General features: G+C 37.2%; 1 protein-coding gene across 1 annotated transcript in view; it reads right to left on the reverse strand.

The window, feature by feature from the left end:
- Positions 1-3,879: 3,879 nt before the first annotated feature.
- Positions 3,880-26,265, reverse strand: part of RXFP2 (relaxin family peptide receptor 2) — a gene marked incomplete at both ends in the record, with an annotated part of 55,842 nt that continues 33,456 nt past the window's right edge. The window contains 9 exons of the mRNA XM_084235488.1: positions 3,880-4,139; positions 8,891-9,109; positions 12,100-12,510; positions 13,146-13,375; positions 15,951-16,022; positions 18,462-18,533; positions 18,638-18,709; positions 21,983-22,054; positions 23,451-23,522. Of these exons, the coding sequence (XP_084091614.1) occupies positions 3,880-4,139; positions 8,891-9,109; positions 12,100-12,510; positions 13,146-13,375; positions 15,951-16,022; positions 18,462-18,533; positions 18,638-18,709; positions 21,983-22,054; positions 23,451-23,522 (1,480 nt within the window). The remainder of the gene's footprint in view (positions 4,140-8,890; positions 9,110-12,099; positions 12,511-13,145; positions 13,376-15,950; positions 16,023-18,461; positions 18,534-18,637; positions 18,710-21,982; positions 22,055-23,450; positions 23,523-26,265) is intronic.

The raw sequence follows: 26,265 nt of genomic DNA on the forward strand, positions 1-26,265 counted from the left end.
CTGGTTGCAGTGGCCAGTGTGGGAAGTCTGGACTGGAATCCTCCTCCCCCAATGTGCTCTCTTGGGCTTCTTCTGGAGTTTCCAATTTGCTGATACTGGAGAGTACAGAGCTCCTGTGGAGAAAATCCAATACAGCAAAGTGAGCAGACAAAATCAAAACAAAATGAACAAATGATAAAAAAAACAAACACCCAACCCACAACACAAGGAATCTTGAGTCCTCAGGTAAATACATCACCACAAGGACTTCTGTTACAAAGTCACCACTGAAGAAAAACAGAAAAAAAACAAAAACAAAAAATAAACAAAGTCACAACTGAGTCAGTCACTGATCACCCTAGCATCACTAAACAAGTGTAAGTTTTGTTAGTCTCCAGATAGTCCAAAAATAAATTTTTCTTGTATTTGAACTAGTTAAAACTTTGTAACTCAAAATAATTATGAATTTGCTTAGGTCCTGGAGGAAGGGGTGCCACCTGAGGCTGGCCCAGGATGATCAGATGGCAAAAGATCCTCATTCCTGGATCTACAATTTTGTCATTTGGCCTTGTTACTCTCTAATTGTAATTTATTTCTCCCATGTGTGTCATATGGAAAATATCTTGGAGACTATTTTAATGAAATTTTTTGAGTAATAAGTTTCAATCAGCTTCCAAGCTTTGAGAAATTTTCTTCAAGGACTTTGAGATATCCTCCTGAGAAAAGACATTTAAAAGGGAAATAGATGATTTTAATTTCATTTTCCTGGTTCAGAAGTAAACAAGATTGTTATTATGTATCTTCCATCTTTCCTAAACAGGATGTCAGACATCTGACATGTAAGCAGATAAATATATAATCAGATAAATATTAAGATAGATCTTTGTAATCACTCTTCCTCTCTTATTCACCAGTGCAAGAGAATAAGAAAACAGAAATACTTACATTTAACACTTTGTTTCTTGAGTAAATGTTGTATAAGACTATATGCAGTATTTATATTACAATACAAGCTAAAAAGAAGTATGTCTTACACAAATTCCTTGCTGATTTTACAAGATATATTTCCTTCTGACACTCTTGGGCATTCAAAAAATGATGGGGTGACTATGATTGGTGGAATTTTGCCATTTCTCGATTCTATCATGTCTATTTTCTGCCTCTCTGAGTTGCTTACAAACTTCAGGATGACAAAGTTGAGTGAAGAATCATTTTGGGTGCGATAAATTATGGAAATTATAGCACAAGTAGAAATGTAACAAACTGTCAAATACTGACTTAATCTGGCCTCAGAGTGATCATGAAGAGACAACTAATAGGGTATGTGTCTGTTTTCATGGATCGGTGATTTTAAAAAGAATAGGACATGGAACTGCAAAATTGGGTTACAAGTAGGGTTGGAAGAAGATAATACTGCTGCTACCTATGTACAAAAGTTCAGATATTTGTAATTTCATTTAAAATCCCTGATTATACCAAAATGAAAATGCATACATTGTGCAAAAATGAAAAATGATGTAAGAATTATATAAAATAAAATATTAAAATAAAATCCCTGATTATCAAGAATCTATTTCAGGAACTACAATGAACAGAAACTTAATTTTTATTAGAAATAAACCTTAAAATGAAACAAAGTGATGTTAACAAGCTTACCTATGTCTAACTCAGATAACTCACGTACCCTTTTTCTGTACATTTCTCTAAAGACTCATATGGACTTTTCAGAATATCTTTTTCTTTTCAAGACAAGATGTTGGTCATGTGTAGATCTTTGGTGGGGATTTGGATCAAGTAATTTGTCATCACCCTCTCCCACTCAGAGACAGCACATTGTATGACCTCTTAAATTCTGTAGTGATATTTAATTGATTTTTATATTATTTTGGAAAGTCATTGATGAACAGAGCTGGTGTTTTCATAACCACACAGAAATACTGCATTTATGAAACAAATCTGACCTACCACTTAGCACTTACTCAATTCAGAGACAAGAATATAAAATGCTAAAATCAAATATATTTCTGATGGTTTTCTATATACATAACAGTACAGAATAAGATTGTAAATCACCAAGCCATCAATTCTTCAGTGAGATACGTTGCCAACTTCCCTGATGTCTTTGACCTTGTGCTTCTCATGTCCACTGCTCAAAGGTTAGAGTGCAGAAATTCACAAACACAGTTCCCAGATGTTAGGTTCATGGGCCATGTTTCATGCTTTCCATGAAGAGAAGAGACACATTTGTGCTAAGATTGAAGTTCCCTAGGCTCAGGGTCTTTTCCTTTTTCATGTCCTTGATGTTGGGAAGTATATTAGGAAATAAACCATATGATGATCAAGGCAAGTAAAGTTTAATAAAATGTTGGTAAATATAGAAAACATGTTAAGAAGTGACTAGTCGTAGTGAAGAGACAAGATGAAGAAAAGTTTGAAACCATATGGAAAAGGGCAGCTTCATTAGTGAATAGGAATGTCATTTCTAGAATCCGATGGAAAGATTTCATTGATGTAAAAAATCTCCCACTTGATCAAAATGACAAAACTCACATAATGATTTTAGTAAATATTAAGCAATGAGAGATAAACATAAAGTCTGAGAATCTTTCTTTTCTGAATTCAACTTGATAGTTCATTTACTATGCAGTGGGATAACTGGTATTGCCAGGCAGTGTCTGACCCTGCATTTCATTACAGGAACTCAGGATGATGTGAACAACAAATAAATTAAATTACTGCCTCACACTGTGGAAAAAAAAGAGAAGAGAAAGAAAAATCTAAGATGTGTTTTGTTAACTGAAGTCCTGTTTCCTGACTTGATCTGGAAAGCATATTCTCTACCAGTCAATAAACCTTACTATGGTCTTTATTCAACTTAAAATAATATATGGACAAATGCAAAATAAAATTTTATTCACCTGAATTGTTTTTCACATATGAACTTTAGTTATAAAAACATGTCCAGGCCTTCACTTTTTATTTGCAAAATGCAAATCCAAACTTAACTGGCCTTTTTGTTAAAAACAATGGGAATTTATCCAACCAAGCAAATGATCCCAAATCAAGCACACTTCTTAAATTTCCTTTAACACTCTTATCTGTGCGTTCTCTGAATGCATAACTTGCCAGTCATAGAGATATGTTAAATAAGTTATACTTAAAAACATGGTAAAATATATTTTTTTTTGGTATTTGAAGTGCCTAATTTTTCCTTTGTGGCCTGGGAACAAGAAAAATATCTTGTCTGAGGTCTAAGCTTTTCTGACATTAAGTAAAAGTCAACAAGGTGACTGGTATGAGGTTTCATCACTGTGTGTGTCTGAGCATATATTACACATGGTAACTTTATATGAACTTTCCCAGCATTTGTACTCTACCCGCCTTCTTAGGACAGGAATTGAGGGGGATGAACATCTCAGAAATCCTTTGCTATCAGTTCAGGAGGATGCTGATGGTTTTATTGGACATTGAAAAGACAAGGAAAGAGATGTCAGTCTTCTGTTGTTACACTAAAATTAGATGTTGTGAATGTTTTTATTCTACTGAGAGGACATCTCAATTTAAAAGCAGACTTATGTGGTACTAACATGTGAATATTTGCTGGTAGTAGGTAGTGCTGACTAGCTAGAGATCAAATACATGTCAACCTACTATACATGCATTCACTGGCGCATTTCAGCCATGTGAGGGCGACAGGAACCCTTAGGTACAGTTCTCAGTACAGTGGATAGCAGTGCAGCTGCCCCTGGAACGCAAGGCCAGAAGTCACTCTGCTGTGCTCTCCGTGCAGAAAGGCTTGCTACTGGTGAAGATGAAAAGCATGGTGATGTCATTTTCCAAATGCTGTACTTTTTGTTTTTTTTTAGGTAGTCCATTGAAAGTGCAGATTCAAAACCATCACTAGGAAATTGGCTTCACTATACTGTCCCCAAGGGTGATTTTGTTCAAAACCTCAAGTTTAAGTGAGGAGGAGTCATCTGTGCACACAATGGATGTAGATAAACTTTTCTTTTTAGTTTTGAAATTAGCTTTCCTCCGATGCTTGTGCAGCAACTGTTTCAACTTGTCTTTGAAAAAGCTGGTTGTGAGAGTGTAGAGGATTGGGTTCAAGGCACTGTTTACTGGAAGGAAAAAAATGACTATCCAGGAAGTGATGGTACCTGGAGAGGGAAAAGGAGTGTGAAAAAGAGGAGTGAGGTTTTAAATACAAACAAATGCACATAACAGTTTGTTGTGAGTGCTCTCTTGGAGAAGGCTACCCAGTTTACTTGTGTTTTCGCTCATCTTAGTGAATCAGGGTTGTTCTTCTGAGGGAAGAACATAAAAGCGATGTCATAAATTTTTCTGAATTTCAGTAAGGATTCTGTAGGTTTTGTATAATCAATGAAAGGAAATACTTTCATGAATTATAAACTGACCATAATGTATTTTTTACTGTGTAGATTACCTTTTTTTTATAAAGAAAAATAGGAAAATAAGGACATAATTTTCATCAATAGAACAATGTTCAGGAAACTTCTGCTCTAGAGTTAGACCTAACCTTGATCCTGACTTAAATCTGGAGGGCCTATTGTTCCACCTCATATTCCTACTGTCTGTGGAATCTGAAGATATGAAAAACAAAGAATATATTCTCCAAACTTACAGAATTATTTTTACATGAAGTCTTACAAATACTAATACAATAGTATAGGAAAGATGCCTCGAAAATTCTTTATGAGAAGAAATTTTGGATGATAGGCCCCTTCCAAGTACAGGTGCCCTTTGAACTACAGGGGTTTGAACTGAGCAGGCTCACTGATTTGTGGATTTTCTTGTAAATGGATGATGTGAACTAACAGTATTAATAAATATAGTACAGTGCTGTTAGTGTATTTTCTTTTTCTTTGTGATTTTCTTAATAACATTTCCTTTTCATTAACTTACTTTATGGTAATAATACAGCATACAATATATATCACATACAGTGTATGTTAATCATACATTATCAGTAAGGCTTTAGAGTAGTTTGGAGAAAGTCAAATGTTACATGCAGATATTTGGCAGCAAGAGGAGGGAGGAGGTAAGTGTTCACATTGGTAAAGGGGCCACTGTACATCATTTCCCTGATTACAATGAGTGTTTTTCTTCCCCTAAATGCAGCCTGCTCTGAGATCAGATACTTCTTAGCTATCTAAGGCAATCACCTAAGCTTCCTATGCCTCAACTGCTCTATCTGTGAAAGGGGAAAATGATAAGTAACTTGATAGAAATCAGAGTTTGTGCCAGAGTCAGCAATGTTGAAGGCCCTTTTTAGCATGAATCCCTGCAATTTTCCACCAATTCTCACCTAACTGTATTCCTCCTTCCACATCTTCAAAATCTTGAAGATGTCCCAGCGCAGGTGATCTTTCCTTACATTTTCCTCACTCCCCAACCCTGTCATTTTCTTCTCCCTTGGACACTCTTCCTTGTTCTTTTCTTAGCCCCATTTACTCCTTCTTTCCATTTCCAGTTCTTCTCTTACTACTTATCTGTCCTACCCCCCCTTTTTATCTCCTTCCTCTGTTTCCATGTTTGCTTTCTTTTTTCCCCATACCGTCATTTTTTTTGTCCTTAATTTTTTTTAGCTAGAAGGAATATGGAAGAAAAATACCTATGCTTAGCATGTCTTAGATTTATATTACTATATTACTTGTCCTTAATTGTCACTAATATATGGAATATAAATTAACTAAATTAATGGTCAGTAAAGACAAGCTGAAAATCTAACCCTTGAAAGCTGACTATAGAACCAAGCAGGGAGGGAGGGTAGGGTTAAGGAGTAAGAACAAAGAGGAGGGAAGCTCAGTGGTCTACAGTGGTGGAAAATGGGTGAGTGGGTGGTGGGCTCACTATGGTGGTAATACCTGATGGGGTACCTCAATATTACTTAGTTAAAAATGAATTTTTAAAAATTATTTAAAAATATATGATATAAATAGATCATAGTTGAAGAAAAGCAAAATAAGTTGGTTTTTGTCTGTTGTGTCCCAAAGGAAATTTTTCTTAGAAATGTGGCTTCTCTTTCAGTCTCAGGGTGACTCAGTACTTAAGGTTAGCAGACATGTAGGCTAAGCTGGCTGGCTTTGGGGGCTGACACCAGGTACTATCAGTGACATACCATGATGGAGCAGACCACAAAGTTCTTGAAGGGTGGGGACAGGATGGGTTAGAAAGACTGTTGTGTGTCCTGATCATGTTTTCACAAGGTCTTTTCCCTGTTATAGTTCCCAAGCATGGTCTGAAATGCCTTAGAGACTCCAAGGATGATGATTACTCCTGTTATCACATACCCTTGATCACTAGACAGATCCTGATTCCAAGTCAGAGAGTGCTAATGACTGTGTCCTCCCCTGTTCACTCAAATTTATTTTTTGAATGCCTCTCCTCCCCTCAAGTGCTTCAGAGTATGACTATTTTTGGAGATAGGGCCTTTGGAGATGTGATTAATTTAAAATGAGGCCATTAGAGTGGGCCTTTTTCCAATCTGAGAGATGTCCTTATAAGAAAGCACATGTGGACACCCAGGGAGTGTGCACACAGAGGAAAGACCATGTGAGGGCATGGTGAGCAGGTGCCATCTGTCAGCCAAGGAGAGGCTCCAAGGAAAACAAATCTGCTGACATCTTGATCCCAGAACTCCAGCCTTCAGAGCTATGAGAAAATAAATGTCTGTTGCTTAAGCCACCCTGTCCATGGTACTTTGTTGCGGCAGCCCTAGCAACTAATACAGAGAGAAGACACCTCAAGGAAGTTAGTAGACTCACAGAATACTAAAAGTGAAAGGAACTTGAAAGACCCTCTTGGAATGGTCTGGAGGTCTCAGAATTTCAGCTGAGGAGATTTTGCTAAGTCCCCTGAACTGGTCAGTGGCAGAGTTAGTTCAGGAATAAGTTAGAGGAATTCAATTGACTAGATCAAAAATATATTTAAAATACATAAATCCTGCCTGTCTCACCTGGCCCTTCTTGCACCAACAAGGCTTCCTCCCATCCAAGAAAGCCAGTGCCTGGGGTTGGGAAAGACATTAAAAGATGTGAAACAGGAGTTGGGGAGGTTGATAAGACAAATCCACCTCTAACATCATTCTTGGACCAGTTCAGTATCCTTAATTAGAAATGCATTATTAAATAATGCTATATGAAAATCATATAGTCAGACAAATAAATCATGTACCCTACCCTCCTGCAGCTTATACTCTGAAAGGTGTGATGAACACATTAAAAAAAAAAAAACACTGCTATGAGGCAATGTAAATGAAGTTAAATTCGCAATCTGCACACAGAAGGCAATAGGCATTTAAGCAGCTGAGTTGGATGTGAGTAGTTTGGGGAGAAGTCTGGAATGGTACCATAGAAGAAGGAATATTTAGCTTTCTTGAAATATGAGAAGAGGGTTTAATAGGCTAGAATCTTATAGTTTAAAAATATAATCCAGGAGAGGGAATAGTTTCAGCAAAGGCGAGACATCAAAAAGTGCAGACTAAAAGCCCAGTAATTTTAAAGAACATGGAGCATAGAATATGTGAGAGTAAGAAATGTTTTCATGCTAGTTCCAGCTTGAACTTTATACCATGAGCAATGGTGACCAAAAGACATCTTAATCTTGTTGAATTAGAAATGTTAGGATGTAAAAATGGGGATAATCCAGGTAGCTCTGGTAGACTGGAGACTTTTTATCTGCAAACCCATTGTGGTCGCTTATGTTTCACGAACTCTGCTCGTCATGTAAACCTGGCTTTCCCCCAGCGATTGAACATTTTCTTATAGCTTCCGTTCATGCTATCTAGTAAAGGCTCCATTTCAAATCGTCAACCCTGGTCTCCCTTCTCGATCTTCATTTCTACATTTTACATGGCTCAAGCGCCATCTGTGCCTTAGAGTGAGACAAGCTGATAGGTTAAGCAGATGATGGGGATATGGTGTGTCATTTTGCAGTGAGGCATTTGACAAGGTCTCTCATGCACCAGCCGGAGAGAAGTAAATTGTTCCAGCTGTTCATTGTTCCAAACTGTACATTTATTACTCCTTCATAATGGCTTCCCAGGTGTCAACCCCATGCTTGACACTCGAGAACCAGATGAGTCAGATATTTGTGCCTTGGGTGCACTTCCCAAGTAGATTTGGAATAGACTGAAGCCAAGAGTTAATCCCAAACTGTTTCACCGAGTATCAGGCTGACGCTGTGGGAGGAACCCAAGCTAGTTATGATTTCTAGGTTCTAGAAAGGTCTTTAAGTAAAATCCTAATCAGAAAGGTGATTTTTCTCTGGTTAAAGTTGTGTTGTGAGTGGGGAACCTGGCCTTTCTGATGGAGTGCTTCTACAGAACACCTAGCCCTCCACAACCCAGGAGACAATGACTGGGCTGGGCCTGAGACAGATAGGTTCTCCACCAGGGCTGTGTGTGTCAGAGCCATGGGGGGATCTTTTCCAAGACACACATCCCTAGATGATACAGACTTTACTTTGTGTGTACTAAAACCCAGATGCTCTGGGTTAGAGCTGTATATATGCATGTATGTATACATGTGCTGCATGTATACTTTGGTTTTCTATGTGTACTCTTGGTTAAGAAACAGTATCTAACTCAGGTAAAGCAAAACACTAAGATGTAGTTTCTCTAGCTGCTGTATTTTCTTCTCTGGATTGTTCCATTATCAGATTTTGATTTTGGAATACTGATCATAAAAGACAGAGAAATAATAATTCTTTATATTGACATTGTAGGCATTAATGGAGAAGTTACTGTAAGAAGTTACTGTATGTAAGACACTGTAATATATATATGTATGTATGTATGTATGTACATATGTATGTATGTATGTCTGGCCTCACCAAACAAAGAGGGTAAGAAGGCACAGTGTATTTGGGAATAATAGAAGAGACTGACCTGGTATTTCCACCCGGAAGAGGGAAAGAATTTTAATTACAAATACAGGAATCCAGCAGATGGCATCAGAGAACACTATAAAAAAGAAACGATTTGCAACAGCCACTTCTCTTCCAATGTGATTCCTCACTTCCGAAGTTTGCAAGGCAGTTTTTTGAATGGAACAGAACATAGTAACATAGGCAAACACAATGATGAGAAAAGCCAGCAAGTTCACACCTGTTGGGAAAAGTACACCTCTTAACATCTCAGGTGTAAAAGTCAACAGTAAAAAGCATTATGTATGCTGTCTACTATGATGTTTTTTCACTATACTTCTAAGGAACATTCTTTTGTCTAAGCCCAGTAGTAACCAACTAAAACTCCAAGTCCAAGACTGTAAGTTGGAATAAATTACAAGAATTCAGTTGACCAGATCAAAAATAAATTTAAAATACATAAACCCTTTATAAAGAATTAGAGATCCCTGAAATTCAGATCTATGCATATCATGAAGTAAATTTTAGCTATTTTTTTAAGCAAGAAAAATGCTATTTTCTTTTTAGCTCTCTGTACATTCAAAATTTAAGGGATTGCTATAATGATGTGTGCATCTCCAAAAAAAAAAAAATATGACCCCATTCCTTTATTTACAAATATGAATAAGATAACTTTGGGACAGCAAGAAAATAATAGCTTTGGAAACATTAATCCTTATATTTTTTTATCTTAAAAGCATTACATAGAATAAAAACATTATTATTTATTTTTCTTCATGTTGCTTGCAGTAATTTAAATTACTATAGTTCAGCATTCACTTTAAAAAAGAAGAATAAGAAAAAATCTAAAAAATTCAAGTCTATGAATCACTCTTTTTGCTCACATATGTTCAGAATTTTCACTTAACATCACTATCTTATAAAGTCAACTTCTTAATCATTATTTTGCTCATGCTTTGATGAAAATTCTGTTTGATAATCTCATTTGTCATCATAAACACAAACTTTACATATAATTTTAAGTTTTTTAAAAAAATTCATCTGACCCTAGACTGTATGTAAAACTAATAAAATCTGGGGAAAATAATACAAATTCAAGGTATTTTGTTGCTTTTATCCAAAACATTTAATTTTCCATAAACTCTTCATTACAAACACATGCATTAGAGTTTTATAAAATTAATTTATCTTAGTCTTCTTGTTAGGAATTTAAGAATAAAATAAGATGACTGTTGAAGATGTTGCTCTGGTACAAATTCTAAAAAGAGACTTATAGAAAGGATCAAAAGTGTGTGTTCTGAATGTGAGGTGTTAACACAGGAAACTGGGTCAGGGTATATAGGATCCTTGCAACTTTTTTCCTAAAAAAACTACTGAAAAATAAAAACATTAATTAAAAAACTGTATTATATTCTGTAATGAGAAGAAAGAACACTACGCTGCCTTCTCTTACAAGTCAGTCAGTATACACAGATGATGATGATGTGTGTGTATTTCTTTATCTGGAATATATCACAGGTGTTAAAACCCTTGAAGAGGACGCCCCTCCCTCCACCACCACCACCATGTCTTAACTAAGATCCAATCATACCCAGCTGCTTTCATCCTTCAGCTGGGATTATTTACTAATTCTGTGCCTCTAAATCCTCTGTCTTTTCCTGGAACATAACATCTGCCTTCACTTGGCTAAAGCCTCCTCATCTTTTATGCCTGAGTTTGGATTCATCTCTGCTGGAAAGCTGCCCCTAGTCCTCACATCTGCGGCTTCTAGAACATCCTGTACTCCTCCTTTCACGGCATTTGTCAGTCTGTGATGTAAGGATGTGTTTATTTATCTTCAGATGTGTTTATTTATCTCCAGACTCTCTACCTGCAGATCTGTGAGGAATGACTGTTGTATCTCCAGTACCCAAAATGGTGCATGGCCTATTGTAGGTGTTTAATAAATTCATGTTGAATCAATTAATGGAATAGCTATATAGGTATATATGTATGTGTGCATGTGTGTGGGTGTGTGAGCATATGTGTGTGAGAGACAGTCTTCATGAAGTGTACCTGTGCTAGAAATAGTTTACAAAATCAGAGGTGTGACAAATTCATGAAAAATCAACTATAAAGTAGGGTACTAAGTGAGGAATAAGATAAAAGTGCAAATAAAAATGTTGTGTTTTTTTTTTCCAAAGGAAGAATAAAAAGTGGAGAAAAGCTGGGAATAGTAGTTAGGGTAATTTTGTGATGGGTTTCAAGTGACTAATCTAAACTTGACCTTGGCAGTACTGAGGAGTCATTGAAGGTCTCTGACCAAGGGCACACACATTCTTCTGGTTGCTTGGAGATTATAATAGTGATGGAGAACAGATAAATAGGATAGAAAGGCCCCAAAGGCCACAAGGCCAGTAAAAGCTAATGTAGTAACTCAAGGTTAAGATAGCAGATTTTTAGTGAAAGGTGATAGCAGTGGAAAAAAGAGGAGACAGAGTCATATTTAAACAAAACTATCTGATGGAAAAGAAAGGATAGTGAAGCTTGTTGCCTGTTTAGATGAGGGGAGAAGATGGATAAGGGGAGTTGAGAGGATAATACTGTCCTAGCTAAGAAGAGGACAAGGAAACAGCTTTAATTTAAACAGGAGAGACAGCTTTTAGACAACACAAACTTTCTTACTGTTAAAGGATTAAACTTCTCATTCATTTGGATCCACATTCTTTATAGCAACAGGATTTCATAGGTAGGATCTATTTTTTGTAAAAAATTTGGGGGCATTAAGAAAGTGAAAAGCAAAGAGTTTTCTTAAGTATCTGATGTTATAGTTGTATTTATCAAAGACAATAAACCTTCCTGGTATTTCCATTCTGATAATCCTCTGCTAGCAAGTTCCAGAGTTTTATTGTAATTATTTATTTGTATTGTATCCTTCAAATAACTTGGAGGAATTACAGGATAAGATAGGATTCCTCTAGCTCAGTCATGAGTGAACATGACCCTCCAAGGGTCTGAGAGCTAACAAAAAGAAACCCCAGAGGTCCTGATAGTATGTTGCTGTTTTCTACACTAACTCTATACAATAAAAAGTTTAATGAAAACTTTTACCGATATACAACAAGAGCTTTTCTTTAAAAAAGTCTTGACTATATTCACCTACTTTTTGAAATAGACAAGTTCTCCTTTACTGAAATTTATGGTATATACATCAAAATCATGTATGTACAGGAAGTGAAAAATATAATTTACCTAAGAAAATTCCAAGAGAATACCCTTTGCTTCCAAAATCTTCTGTTTGGTCATCATAAAGTGGGAAACAGACTCCATTTTTTCCATAAAAGTTTCCAAAATAATCCTCATTCCAAAGTGGAATTACAGCTATTAAAAACCCCACTATCCAAATGCAAATGAGGACCACTGAGGTCTGCCATTTTCCAGGACGAATGTTACTGAAGGGAAAGACAATGACAAGGAATTTCTCCAGAGTCAGATAGGTCAGCAACAGGACAGAGACTTCGGTGGACAGCATGGCCAGGAACCCTATGAGGCGGCATTGTAAGCTCTCCATCCACAGCAGCGCGTACTTCTGATACTGCCCGCGGTATTTTATATCAAAAAAACCAATGAAGAACAAGTACACACCCATCAGGCAGTCTGCACCTGTTGAGGAATCAACACAGTGTTGGAGTTCTCAACATCTCTGTTTCAACTTTGTTTAGTTTTAGTTCCAGCATCTTAGTTTTCTGATTAGGGCAACTTCCTTCAATCTGTATTAAAGGAACTAATGCAGACACCAGCAATAGTACCTAGAAGCCAATGGGTTTCAAAAGGTATGCTCTTTCTAAAGTTCCAGATGCCTCCTTGTTTTATAGTTACAAAAATGGGGATGGTGAGGTAGTTGTGGGGAGCTAGTCTTTAAATAGTAAACATGACTTACTTGCATAGTTAATAGAGGACAATTTCCTGGGCTTTAGGAGCAAGGGAATTATTGTAATTGAAGGTAAACAAATTTGGTGTTATAATCCAAAACCTGTCCTCTGGAGTCCATCCCTTATTCATGTGCTCACCATTACCCCATTTTCAAGACATAACTTCCAGGGATGTGTACCCCTAAAGCACTGTAAAGCCATGCAATCTACAACAGAGCAGCCAAGTAAAACAGAACCTTCACACTTAGGAAAAAATTCCCAGTACATGTAATTGACACTAAATGTCATTTGCGGAAGGCCAATATATATCTAGTGCACAACTCACAGACGATATCCTAAATCTATTTAGATTGTGAACATACTTACAACAAAGGATTTTGATGGACATAGCGTGAGTCGTATTTTCAGCTTTAATGAAAGATCTCATGCCAATGACAAAAAGATTTCCAAAGCAGGTTATGAAAGCTATAACCCAGACAAATATTCTGAGGATATTGTTAGCCAAGAGGTCCTCAAATGAAGAAATGCCGTCAGTCAAGGGCATACATATTCGGACATGGGGAGCATAGGAGCAGTATCGAAAGTTTTTGAAATAACTAAAGTCAAAAGGAAAAAAAGAGTCACTTTACAGCAATGACAGAGGAACTACAGTTGTCATCCTATTAGGGCTGCAGCTCTGTTAGGTATGCAACTTCACTAGATCTATTTATTTCTTGTCTAGTAGTGATTACATAAGTATAGAGTTCTTTATTAATTGTTATGTTACTCTGGATAGTAAGATGAAGAACCTAAAGGACATAGAAATTCCATAGCTTGTGTGAAGTAAGGGAGAGAAGACATGAGAAATGTGGTGTCCAGGACTATTTTTTTCCCCATCACATTGGCTTGTTCTCCAGAGTAATATAATAAATTGTTTGTCAGTGTTAATTTGATCGCTAGCAAGCATTCAGGGGTTTGAGTTTGGGATGTAAGGGACCAACAACAGTTCACTAAAAACAATCCTGTCATCTACTTAGTTTTAAATATACTCACTTCGACTAGTCTCATTTTCCGTGACACTGGCAGGAAAGGAGAGTTACTGAGACTAGGAAAAGTCATCTCACTGGAGCTAGGAGAAGCAGCAGTTGCCTTAAACACAGATGTCTTACAGGGGTTGGGAAGGGCTCAAGCAATTTCTAGAGGAAAATATAAGCTTGTTTGTGATCAATGCATTTATGACTTAAGCTTGTGGAATCTTGCAGTGTTTGAATTGGGATGGCCACTTGACTTATCACCATTCCCCAAATCTGTGTGCTTAGGATTTTCTCCCATAAAACTCATACTAATTTTATACTTCTGTATTTTTCTTTCAGTTCATATCTCTGCATCTAAACTTTTTCGGGTCATCTCCCTTTTTAATTCTAGACCAGCAAGTTTATTTTGCCATGGCTTCAAAGTCTCCCATGATCAGAATACTGGCTGCAGAATCTACCTCACCGCCTCTTAATCATTCACTCTGACACAGTGACCTTTCTCTTGAATCCTCCACCTCTGAGCCAGGCTCATCTCCTTCTTGGTATAGTGTTCTTGCTGTTCTCGCGGCCTGGAAGATTCTTCCCTTGACAGTGCCAGGAATACCCCACCCTCCACGCAAGCATGCTGGCATGTCACATCTCTTGGACTTGTATGTTGCCATCTACATCCTCCCTCTGTTCCTTTAACTTTACTTTTTTTTTTTTTTCACAGCACTTATTAACTATTTAGTTGTCTATGCTCTGAAGCTCCACGAAGTATTCTCTCTCCTGTTCATCCCTGGGTTTTCAGATCTCAAATAATTCCCCTGACACATGGAAGTCAACAAGTCCTTCTTAGATAAGCAAATGAATGATGGATCATTTCATGCTGGATAAGCAGGTGGAGAAATAGGAGGCAATCCCTGACCTGGAGTAATTTATAGTCTAACTTCCTGATATCATCTAAATAATTAAAGGGTCTTGACGTGTAATTCCCTTGTTTTCTTCTCCTTTCCTGGAGTCCCTGGCACACACTTGACCTGATCTCTTTGTTCTTTCAGGATTCCACCATGTCCACTGTCTTCAGATAGAGCCAGCTAGGATCCCTCAGAGATTCAACCTCTCCTCCTGCTGTGCCCATGGCTCTGGTTGGCAGATGGAAGGAATGGTGACTCTGGGGTGGAGGTGTTTCAATAAGTGGCGGGCAAAGGGGATGAAAAAGTTCACTTAGCATGAAGTAACTAATCAAACCAACTTTCTGTTAATTGTTGGGTCCTTCTGGACCTCAACCTGACATTCACATTTAAAATGGCAGATTTTCCGTCAAGTTCTAAAATGGTTGAATTCCTCTAAGAAAACCTCACATTTCTGCTTGCAACAAGGAATTGATAGCCTCATTAAATATTTACCTTTGGTGCCACAGAAAGACAAATTACAAAACCATCTGGATATGCATCAAATGCTTATCTTTTAGCTACCCCTACTGCACAGACGTAATAAAATGTTATCCCAAAAGAGCACCTTCACACCAACCATTTCATCCACTTGCTGCACCCAACTTGTAATCTTACATCGAATCCTCCCTATTGTTGTGGATAACAAGGGTTAATTTTTGAAAAAAATGAACACATAGATTATACAGTTGATAAAGAAATGATTGTCAAAAACACAATATATTAACACAACTTACACAGTGCACTTTAGCCAAATATATTATAGTGACTTATCAAAACTACTATAAAGATTAATTACCTCCATTTTGTAGTGCACTTAGTAACAGTAACAACACCTGGAATTTATATAGCACCTTTCTTCCTAAGGGCTCAAATCTTAGAGCAGCCGACTGCTCATTCATGTGAGGTGAATTAATGTTTCCAGGTCGCCTGAGTACCATTTAGCCAGTGACTTCATCTTGTGTAATATGTGGCATTCTGGTACCCTGATCTCTTATTGGGCCTCAATTGGATAAACAGCGTGTTTCCAGAGAGAAGTGTCATTCATGTCGGCACATCATAATATTGAACTCTATTTGAACAGGGACCAAAGGTGACAAAATTAAAAAGTTCTCAATAAAAAGACTTTTCTTGCATAAAAACACATTGCAGTGATACATTAGACAGTTTACATGAGATTATCTGAAACATTTCACTTTGCTCTCCACTCTTTTATACATACATACATGTGAGATAGATTCTTCATATGCTGAAACATCTGTGTGTTTATATTTGGAATCTCTATCCTTTCCAGGTCTCTGAAAAAACATGAACAATAGGCTTAATGCTTTAAGGGATTAACATTTAAATGACTGCATTCTTTGTCACATCCTAAATATCATTCTTCTGATTTGTATGCAACCAATTCAAATTAGGATGAATATTTTACAATAAACTATCTTAGAAAATTACCATTTCTATTTTTGTCTCCTATAAGTTTGGGCTGATTTGGTCACTTCATAAGCAGAAATACATTCTAAAGAACACTGTCATTCATTTCTTTGATTTAAAAATGACAGTGTTGATTTGTGTGATTATGAAATTGGTTTTGTAGCCTGATTTTTTGAACCACATCACATGAGTTAGAGGGTTTCAGACAGGAGCTAATATTTCCAACCTGAGAGTATCACTGAAATGGGTTTGTTGGAGAATCTGGATTTAAATCCAGTCATTTCTCCCTCGTCTATATGTCTTTGGGGTGGAAATCCACAGAGGCAGAAGGAAGAGCTCCAATTCAAGACAATTGTTTTATAAGACAACAATGGGAAATATATTTCCATTCATTCCTTCGGGCCCCATAAAATGTCTTCAGAAGACTCCAATGATAACCCCTAGACTCCTCATTATCTAGACATCTCTTCAAATATAGATTCCTTGAAGATCTCTTGAATGATAGCATGAATTATGGAAGTCTGCCATGTTTTCAGAAAACACAAGTGGAGAGAGAAAAATAAAAAAAAAAACCAGAAGCTTTTTCTTTTTACTTTGAAGATGTTTGATTCTCAGTTTCATTTTGACTAATCTGAATAAGGAGTTCAAGTTGTGGTTCTAAGTTTTCTTTGGCCCATTGAGTACTTCAGTGAAGAATCACCCTGCTCTTTCAGTCAGAGCTGAAAGGTAGAAAAAATTATACTGTTGAATCATCACAAGGTCCCCCCGGCAGAAGAGTTTTGAATCTTTTTGAAAGAATTTTCCCTTCTTCTGCTTTCCAGCTTTCTGCTGGACCTAAAATTTTAGCTTTACATGGTTTGTGTAATTATTTTACTGATAGCTTATGGTGTCCAAAAGAGCAGCAGCTACTCTATCCTGGATGTCTAAGACAGTGCTATGAATAGGTGGTGCTCAATGAATAGGAAGTGGGCGTGTAGATAAATCTGTAGCAAAAAATAAATGAGACCAAAAAAAAAAAAAAAAAGAGAGAGAGAGAGATGAAGAAAGAATGAAGTAAATAGTTATTACTTTGACTTTTCATGACGTGGGAACTTGATATTTTGACTTTCAGACCAGTATATGGTAAGTGAAGATCCATTTTGTCCACATCCTGAGATCTAATCTTATATCAAAACAAAGTATTCAATTTGAGTGTTTTATATTCTAGTTTATTGAGAGCAGGAATCAAGTCTTTTTAATTAGTGGAATGCTCATTAATATCTATTCAGAGAGATCATATATCTTGCATTAAACTCTAATAGAAAACTATTTAACAAGAATAAAAGGGGATATTAAACATTGGCCACTGGAATTAAATGAAGAAAAACTTTAGGCTGAGATCAAGTAATATAGCATACTCTGTAAAAGTAAGAAAATCAATTTTAACTACCAGTGGCTATTCATGGGAAAGGAGTGATGACATTCAAAGGGTAACTGGCAGAGTTCTTCACATTATTTGAAACAGTGCATTTTACATTTTAAAATATGAAGTAACTTTATCTGAATATTCACATTTGTGGGATAATATTTTCTTTACTGATGAAAAAGTAAAACTTATGTACTATAGACAGGTATAAAATAGATTGTTGAGTGAAAGGGGAAGGAAAAAAGCAGGCAAATCTGACCTCATTTGTGTTTTAGCAACTGTTCAGTAACAAAAGTATTGAAAATTGGGCCTCCCGGGTGGTGCAGCTGTTGAGCACCGGGTTGCGAAGCTGCCCGCGGCCTCTGCGGCGCCAGTTCGATCCCCGGCTGCTCCCCAGCCACCAGAGGAGGGTCCCACATGGCGCGCAGACCTCTCCTGCCGCCCGCTGCTCCCCTCAGCAGTGTGATTCGGTCCTTCTGCCTGCTCTGCTCCCCGCTCTGGCTCTGGTGAATTCTCTCACCCTCCCGCGCTTCTGACTGTACCCAGTGCTTGTATAAATAAAATAAATAAAAATCTAAAAAAAAAAAAAGTATTGAAAATTTAATTCTCTGTGATAATTGTAGGATAAGAGTTTTCCACATGAACCCAGTTTCCTGAAGGAGTGACATATAGCTTCAAATACAGAAATGATCTATAAGCCTATTGGATGGTATGCGACTTTGTTGCAAAATGAGACTTTGTCTTTCAACAAACATCTGATGGCAACCAAATTTTGCAACCATCTGAGGATACTCAAGTGAACAACCCTTCTGTGTATCAAATATCATTTAAACATAAATATATTTCTAGGTAAAGTACATCTACTAAAATGATAATCAACATACTATTTTATTTCACTTACAGAGACTGAAGTTGCTTAAGACTTTCAAACTGGTTCTTGTGAAGATACAAAAGAGGATTGGACGACAGACTCCTTTTGTACCATTAGAAGGAAGAAGGGGAGAAGCATCAGGACATTATTATTTTGGAAGCTCAAGTGGTTGCCATTTCAATCTGATGATGACAAAAAGAACTTACAGTTTTTGTAGAAGCTTCAAGTCTTTAAAAATGTGGGGTGGTAGCTCCATTATCATATTGCTAGATAGATCCCTGTTGGTGACAGTTAAAACCCAAAGCAATTGCATTAGAAATAAATGACATAGTTAATATTGCTCACGATTATTCATTCCATTTGATGTAATAGAAAATATGATCCAATTTAACCAACCTGATAACTTGTTACACAACCAGGCCACGTGAGTCAGCCAAATGGATATGTTTTCTATCACTTTCAGACATGTGACAATTTGTTCATCCAGTTCCTGTCTGGAATTTCCTCTCACATCCTTTCCAACACATGTCCGACCTGGCTTCAATATCTACTTTGATTAAATTTTTGGTACTCCTTGTACACTTCTACCAGTCATAAGTTTCTGTGATTCCTACTTGGTCCATGTAGGTGATAACTTGTTTGCCCAACAAAATATGAAGCTTTCTGAGGAAGCTTTACATTCTAACAAGATAGTATTGGCCACACAATTTATGCTCCAATAATATTGAATGTTAAAGTTCACACATTTGGACTATCCAACACATAAGGACTCAAAAAGAAGTATGTCTACAGAATGTGGAAAAGAGATTTCTTAGGATCAGAAGGAATAAGGAATCTCTAAGTGTCCAAATATCCTGAACTAATATTGTTAAAAGTGAAACAGATGTGAAATTACCTAAGAGTCAAATAAAACTCTTGGGGTTTTTTTTGGTACTTTGAAACTGCTTTTGGATATGTGGGAGTTGGAAGTAACTAAGACTTAGCTCTCTCTCTCAAGGAGCTTAGTGTCAGAGTAAACAACTAGATTACAAAACAAGGAAAGAATACAACAAGTTCTATTTCATAATTACAGATAAAAATCAGGAGATGGAGTCCTTGAACTTGGCCTGGGAAATTAGGTAATGTTTGGACAAAGTTTGATGATTTTTATAGGTAGAGTTCAAGAAGAGCAGTGTTTTAGGGGAGGGGACAGGCAGGATCAGCGAAACAGATGCATGAAATTCAGTGACATCTTCAGGAGTCAGCAAGTGGTCCACCATGAAAGGAGAAGAGAAAGGATGAGGAGAGGTAGGGGAGGTGAGCCTGGGGAGAGATGGAGACAGGATAGAAGGATCAGAAACACCTTCCAAGGCAGTATTTCCCAGAATATTGCCCAGTCATTGGAATCAAGGAAGATGCATATTAGAAAGTACATTTCTGGTGCCCACTCCAGAACTATCACACTAGAAATTCTGCAAGGGAGCCAGGTTGACATGCATGTACAGTCAATATCCCCTGTGATTCTTCTGCACACTGACATTTGAGAACTGTGTCAAGAAATTCAATAAATAACAGGCAACAAGGAAGGAGAACAGTAAGCAGGACAGTGGTATAATAGGCTATAGGTTACGGGGTGAAAATTCTGTCAGAAGCTTGAAAGCCAGAGAGTTGGGGGACTCTGACCCTGGACCAGGTGGGAGTTGATGAGGATTAAAGGGTGCAGGGTGGTGGGGGAGCACTCGCAGGGATTATAGTCTGATAGCTCTTAAAGTAGAAAGAGAATAAAGGAAAAGGGAGCAGATTTTCCTGGAGTCATCTGGCAGGAAGGATGCATATACCATTAAAATGGTAAGTCCAGGGGAGAAGCTGACTGTGAGGTAAGGACCATCTATAAATTTAGTTTTGACAAACTGTTTTTGAGATGCTGTCATGACATCCAAGTGTAGGGGTCCTGCCAACTGGAAATTTTAATGTAGTGTCCCAGGTGAGAGGCAGGATCTGAGTAACAGGCCGGGAGAAAGCCATGGGTGTGCACAGGTCAGAGAGAACAAGATGATGGTGACCTTGAAAACCTAGAAATGGCCTGCAGAGAGTTCCCTTGAAAAATAAAGTACAGTCTTTAAGGGGGAAGGACTTTCCAAGCCTCATCTATGTGTGCTCATTTCTTTCCAGGAAGGGTTTGTTGTAATGAAGACACATCAAACTTAGTCAACATTTTTACAAATTCAGAAAACATAAATGTCTTATTCCATTAACTTCTGAATTTCTTTTAGCTCACTAATATTAAATGGATTGGAATGGGCTATAGATGGCCTTTTAAAAAACCAAAATCTTTGAATATTTTTCAATGAGCCTAATCCTCATTCTAGACCTTTGTAGTTTCTCCATCTACTCTAGAAATCATAATTTCTTAAGGGATAATAAGCATCTCTGAATTGGCTCTTTTTTGGGAGATGTGTCTGGTTCTGCCTAAGTCTAGGATAAAAGGATAATTTTTTAATATATGGATGTCATACCACTCTTTCCTTAGCTTTCTACAGAAAACATGCCCATTTGTTCTGTGATGCTACCGCACTCTATCCCTCTGACCCAAATCCACACCCATCCTCCAAGGTCTGATCAGGAACGCCCCTGTGAGAAACGAGGGAACTCTTCTGCGTGAGTTACCCTTAATTTTTGTCATAAAATGATAATATTTTTAGTTTTAATGCACATGCTAGGCATTTAGTAAATGCTGATTTGGTTCATGACACTCACTAATTAGACTGAAATATCTTAATGAGTTATAAATTATTTTTCAAATGACTTACATGTCCCAGTTCTTCTGGATTTTAAAACAAGGTATAAAGGATGGGATAGAGGTTAATTAAGGTAATAATTTCTATTTTCAGACCTCAGTTCAGGAGGGGGAGTGCTCTGTCCTAATCGCCAGTACTTATAATGTAACAGACTTAATTTGAACATCCAATGATGCATAATTTTGTGGGAAGCGGTCAATTAACGGCAAGACAGATGTTTTTTAAAAGATTCATTCTATAAGATATATATTTGAACAGAAGAAAATAACATGACATCTTTGAATATTTTTCAATGAGCCTAATTCTCATTCTAGACCTTTGTAACTTCTCCATCTACTCTAGAAATCATAATTTCTTAAGGGATAATAAGCATCTTCATGCCTTTGTTCAGTTGCAATTAATATTATTTCAGTCAGTCAGTTACTCATTCAACAGCAATTTATTGAAAATTGGCAGTACTCAAATCACCAGGAATAATCAGCCCTGAGTTTTAGGAGTTATGGAACACTCTTTTACTCCCAAACACATATATATATGAAATCACTGGGAGAAAATCGGCAGGAAATTAGAGTGAGCTAAATCCATATTAAGTCCACTGTCTGATTTTAATTTGCTCTTGATTTTAGGAAAATGTTGGTTTTCTTGTTTGATTTTGAATATCCAGCCGTCTACAGGATTTTGATTGTTACTAGTGAAAAAGCAATCTCACTAGTCAGTTAAATTTATAATCCTGGAAGAAGCAATCCTATTTTCCTAGTAGACAAAGCTACTTACAGTTCTCCTAAATTTTTTAATGAAGAAAATGTCTTCTCTGGAACAAAATCAATTTGATTTCTAGGCAGAAACCTGTAAGACATGGTGAGAGTCAGCACTGTTGGTTTGTGTCTGCTGTAATAACCAGTTTTCATTGGGAGATGCCATTGATCTGGGTGTCATTTAATAAGCCTCTACTGAAGTCTCAAAGTGAGGCACCTTCCGGTGTGGAACACAAGGCATTAGCTTCTCACCAAGGATATCCACATTCTCTCCAGGAAGTGCTGCCATGAGTAATTTGAAGTATTGAGTGTGGTTTACAAAGCTGCCCTTTGTTTGGATTCTAATTATTTCAAAAAGTGTTTCTCTCCCAAAACACACATATAATGTCAAATTTTGACCCTGTTAATAATTCCCAGAGAAGGCTTTGAGAGGATCCTTGTGTAAGGCACGTTTCTTAGGAGAAGATGGTCAGCAAGAGCAAAGCTTGAACCAACTCCATAGCAGTTCCTGGGGACACAAACACATTTTAGATTTGGTGGAAGGATAGTAATCTTACTTTTCTTTCATTTAGAAATGGAATCCTTTGAGACACAGGGCAAAAGAGGAATCAGCCACTAACAGCCTTACTGAGGTATTAACAAATGAGATAATGAATGTGAAAATGATTCAAAAGCTAGATGGAGCTGTAAAATAGAAGCTCATGGAACTTTTTAAAATAGTTTTCCAGTGTCCTCTCTTATTATCTATAAGAAAAAGAATAAACCCTTTGCATCTCCTAAATGAGACAGCCTTTGTTCTTACTAAATACTCCTATTCTGCATTCAGTGACAAATATGCAAAAAAGTCTTATCTTTTTGTTGGAGAAAAGTGGTTAGATTATTATAAATGGATATACTTTGATTTTTCATTTCCAACCACCAATCCAAACAGCAAATATTAGATATGGAAAACTATGATTAAAACAAAAGCAATTTTGTGTTTTTGAGCTTGCCAGTGGAAATGTGCCACTTAACCAATTCATTTGCCTTCCTGCTGTCACAAAATACATAAACAACCAGATTTATCAATCAGAAACCTTTGGCCAGTCAGAATACATTAGCTGTCCTTCTCTTTATCATGCAATTATTATTTTTTTCTTTAGAGAGAAAAAGAGAGGCATCAAATAATATGTGTTATGGGCATTAACAATAGTGGCGTGACTAACCACTTTCACACACATTATCTCATTTCTTTGGTGATCCTGGGATTAGGTGCCAGTTTACCTGAGAGGATACAAAGAAATAATGAGAACACCTGGAAACCTAAATGATGGGCAGCTAAGCATAAGGCTAGACCCCACTATCAAAATCATGGGTGCATTTTCTAGCACTGCAGAGGACAAACACTGTAAACAAAATACTACTTTCAAGTTCCTTGTCAAAGTTTTCTATTGATTTCCAATACTACTGAGTTGCCCCTCATCTGTGTTTGTTCACTGTATACTTACAGCACTGTGAGAGATTCACACGAGAGGAAGGTAGAATTCATGAGATGTTTTATTCTATTGCCTTCCAAATCTCTATAAGGCAGAGAGAAAAATATTTTAATATTTTTGCACCAACCATATATCTAAAGGTACTTCATGTTATAACTCAATTTTATTTTACTTCATTCCAGTTTTTATGCTTTCCTCCTAATTATTGCAGGGTTAGTATAACTAACATTATGTTTCTTTTCACCTTCCAGTTAATGCTAGAAAATGATAAAATTGAGGACAGGGAAGTCTAGCATTTATGGTGTGTCAATCTGTGCCAAATACCATGCTATTAATTATTGCCACCAAAATAGTACTTACTAACATTTATTGGGTTTTTATGGTATCAGGAGCTGTTCTAAATGCCTTACAAAGTTGGTATTATTACCCCTCTACTTAACATAAGAGGGATCTGAGGCTCTTGGAAATTCACTTCAGATCACACAGCTAGCAAGTGGTGTATTAACATTCTAGTGCAGATATGTCTGAGTCTAAGCCAGACACTAGGCCACAGCATCACAGATCGCTATATTCTCACATTCCTCCCAACATCAATTTTGTCTCTCTTTTACTGAAGAAGAAACTCAGGTCAGCGTTACCTGGCATGTACTGAATGCTAGATTTAGAACCTGTATCTGGTCTGTGTGTTCTTTGAGCCACACCTTAGTGATGTGGATGTGAGTATGGCTGGGACAGGCATCACCATTACAGGAACTTTTAGGATGAAGATTCTTAGGTTCCACCCCAGGCCTATTGAATCAGAAACTTTAGAAGTTCTCTTGTGCGCCTATGCACACAATGCTCGAGAAGCACTGGTGCTGATTACATCCTGCCAGGTGATTCCTTAGGGCAGGGACATCCCGTAAACTCAGGGAATGCCTCAGGACCCCTCAAACATTCCGCCTCCAGCAGTGCCAGGGAATGAGAAAAAGTGGCCTTTTCTGAAAGATAGGACTTTCCTAACTTTTTTGTTTCAGTATGAACATATTGTAAAGTTTTCTGGAACTACTCCCTTGGCCCCCAGATCTAGTAGGCAAGAAAGCAAAGCCATTTTCATAGACTTAATGTCAGAATCAGGCTCCATTCTGTAGTCTATGCAGGAGTTTGCTGCCTGAAGGTCAAGCCATTGATGTCCAAGAAGCTGGAAGATTTTAACAGTGGGTGCCCTGGCTTTGCATCTTTGTATCACATGCTTTAGAAAGTAGAAAGGGAGATTAGGTTCTACATTGTCTTTCTCTAGGATCAGCATATCCTCAGGTCAGGACAACTAAGAACTAGAAGCTCCTTCTGTGTTATATTCTTAATGTCATTGGCTCACTGTTCCTAAACTAAATTCAAATTTGTGTTTATTGAAACAGTTCTGGCAGATTAATATCTGCTGGACTGCTACCTGGGTTAGAATCCTCACTTTGATTATCTAATACACTCTTTATCTGACTATCATTGAGATTTTATTTCCAGTTAACAGTAGTCAGCTTCCTATACTCTCCCCTATATAGGACAATAACTATTTTGCTATCTCTGAATTTGCTGACATTCACACTAAAATCACTGATTCCTTTCTCATTTCCTTTTAAATACTATTTTTAATGACATCTTGGATGTCTAAGAAATTAGACTTTTTTTCCACCCTTAAAATACTGTGATTAAAAATAATAAACACTATATTCTCTTGTCTGAACATTGTCAAATAGAATAGGAAAAATGTTTCTACTTCTTGTAAGCACAGTATTTTGGAGTTGTGACCTACAGGTGTAGATGACAGCAAATGGAAGATGAGAAGCCTGGTCAGAGCAGATTTCTCCTGCCTTTGAAATGGAGCAATTCTGGTCTGACCTCTCAGTTCTCTGTTCTCATGAAAGCCTGTTCTCATTTGTGTTCAAGCAACCTTGCTAACTACATACTGACACTGGATGTCTATGAGTATAGTGAAAATGAGAAACCAAGGAAACCCAGCTTTATGCTGGTTCATGATTTCTTCCTTGTCACTGATGCTAATTTGGGGGTACAGGACAGGCCAAGACTTTGATATATTTTTCTGCTAATTTTACTCTTTCCTGCTTGTTTCCTATCATATAGATGTGCTTAGTTAGTTCCTCAGCATTTCTTTTACTTACTCTTAATGAGTTTTATTCTCATAGTTTTTGGATCATTATTTTCATTTTTAACAATGGCACCCTTTTAGGAGACCTCTACTGCCTTAAGAGCCTTTTGATAGCAGGCATAAAAATAATTACCCAATAAAGTCAGTAGATAAACACAAGCCACATAATAATGTTGTAACAAGAAATTCTGAGGCCAGTTCAGAGAGGATCAAGAGCTGAGGGACTGATAGCTATCATCTTATGGGCATCACATCCCCTGATTTGACCATTGAAGGAGTTCTGGGGGCTGATACACTCAGCATTTTCATAGAGTAGGAAATAGCTGCCTGTGACAATATTGCCATGTCCAGAGATGGTGAGGATGAGCACAAAGGGAGTGGTGGGTAGTGGTGCTGAACTCATAGTAACTTACACAAATGTCTTGAACAGGTATTGTTTCAAAGTTCCACTTCAAAAGGAGTCGAAATGGTTTGAACATTCACTTAGCTAAGATTCATTGAGCACCTATTATATGCTAATCATTGTGCTAATGCTGGAGTATAAAATCATAAGAAAAGTTGCAGGTACATAGAGTTTATAGAATAATATATGACAAATCAATGAGTATATCAAGATAACCCTGTGAGAAGATGTGTAGTGTAGAAAATGGGTGGCATGGTGGGAAGTCTGTTTCTGATGTCATG

This window comes from Talpa europaea, assembly GCF_964194135.1.
Source record: "Talpa europaea genome assembly, chromosome: 6".
In the NCBI taxonomy this organism is placed as follows: Eukaryota; Metazoa; Chordata; class Mammalia; order Eulipotyphla; family Talpidae; genus Talpa; species Talpa europaea.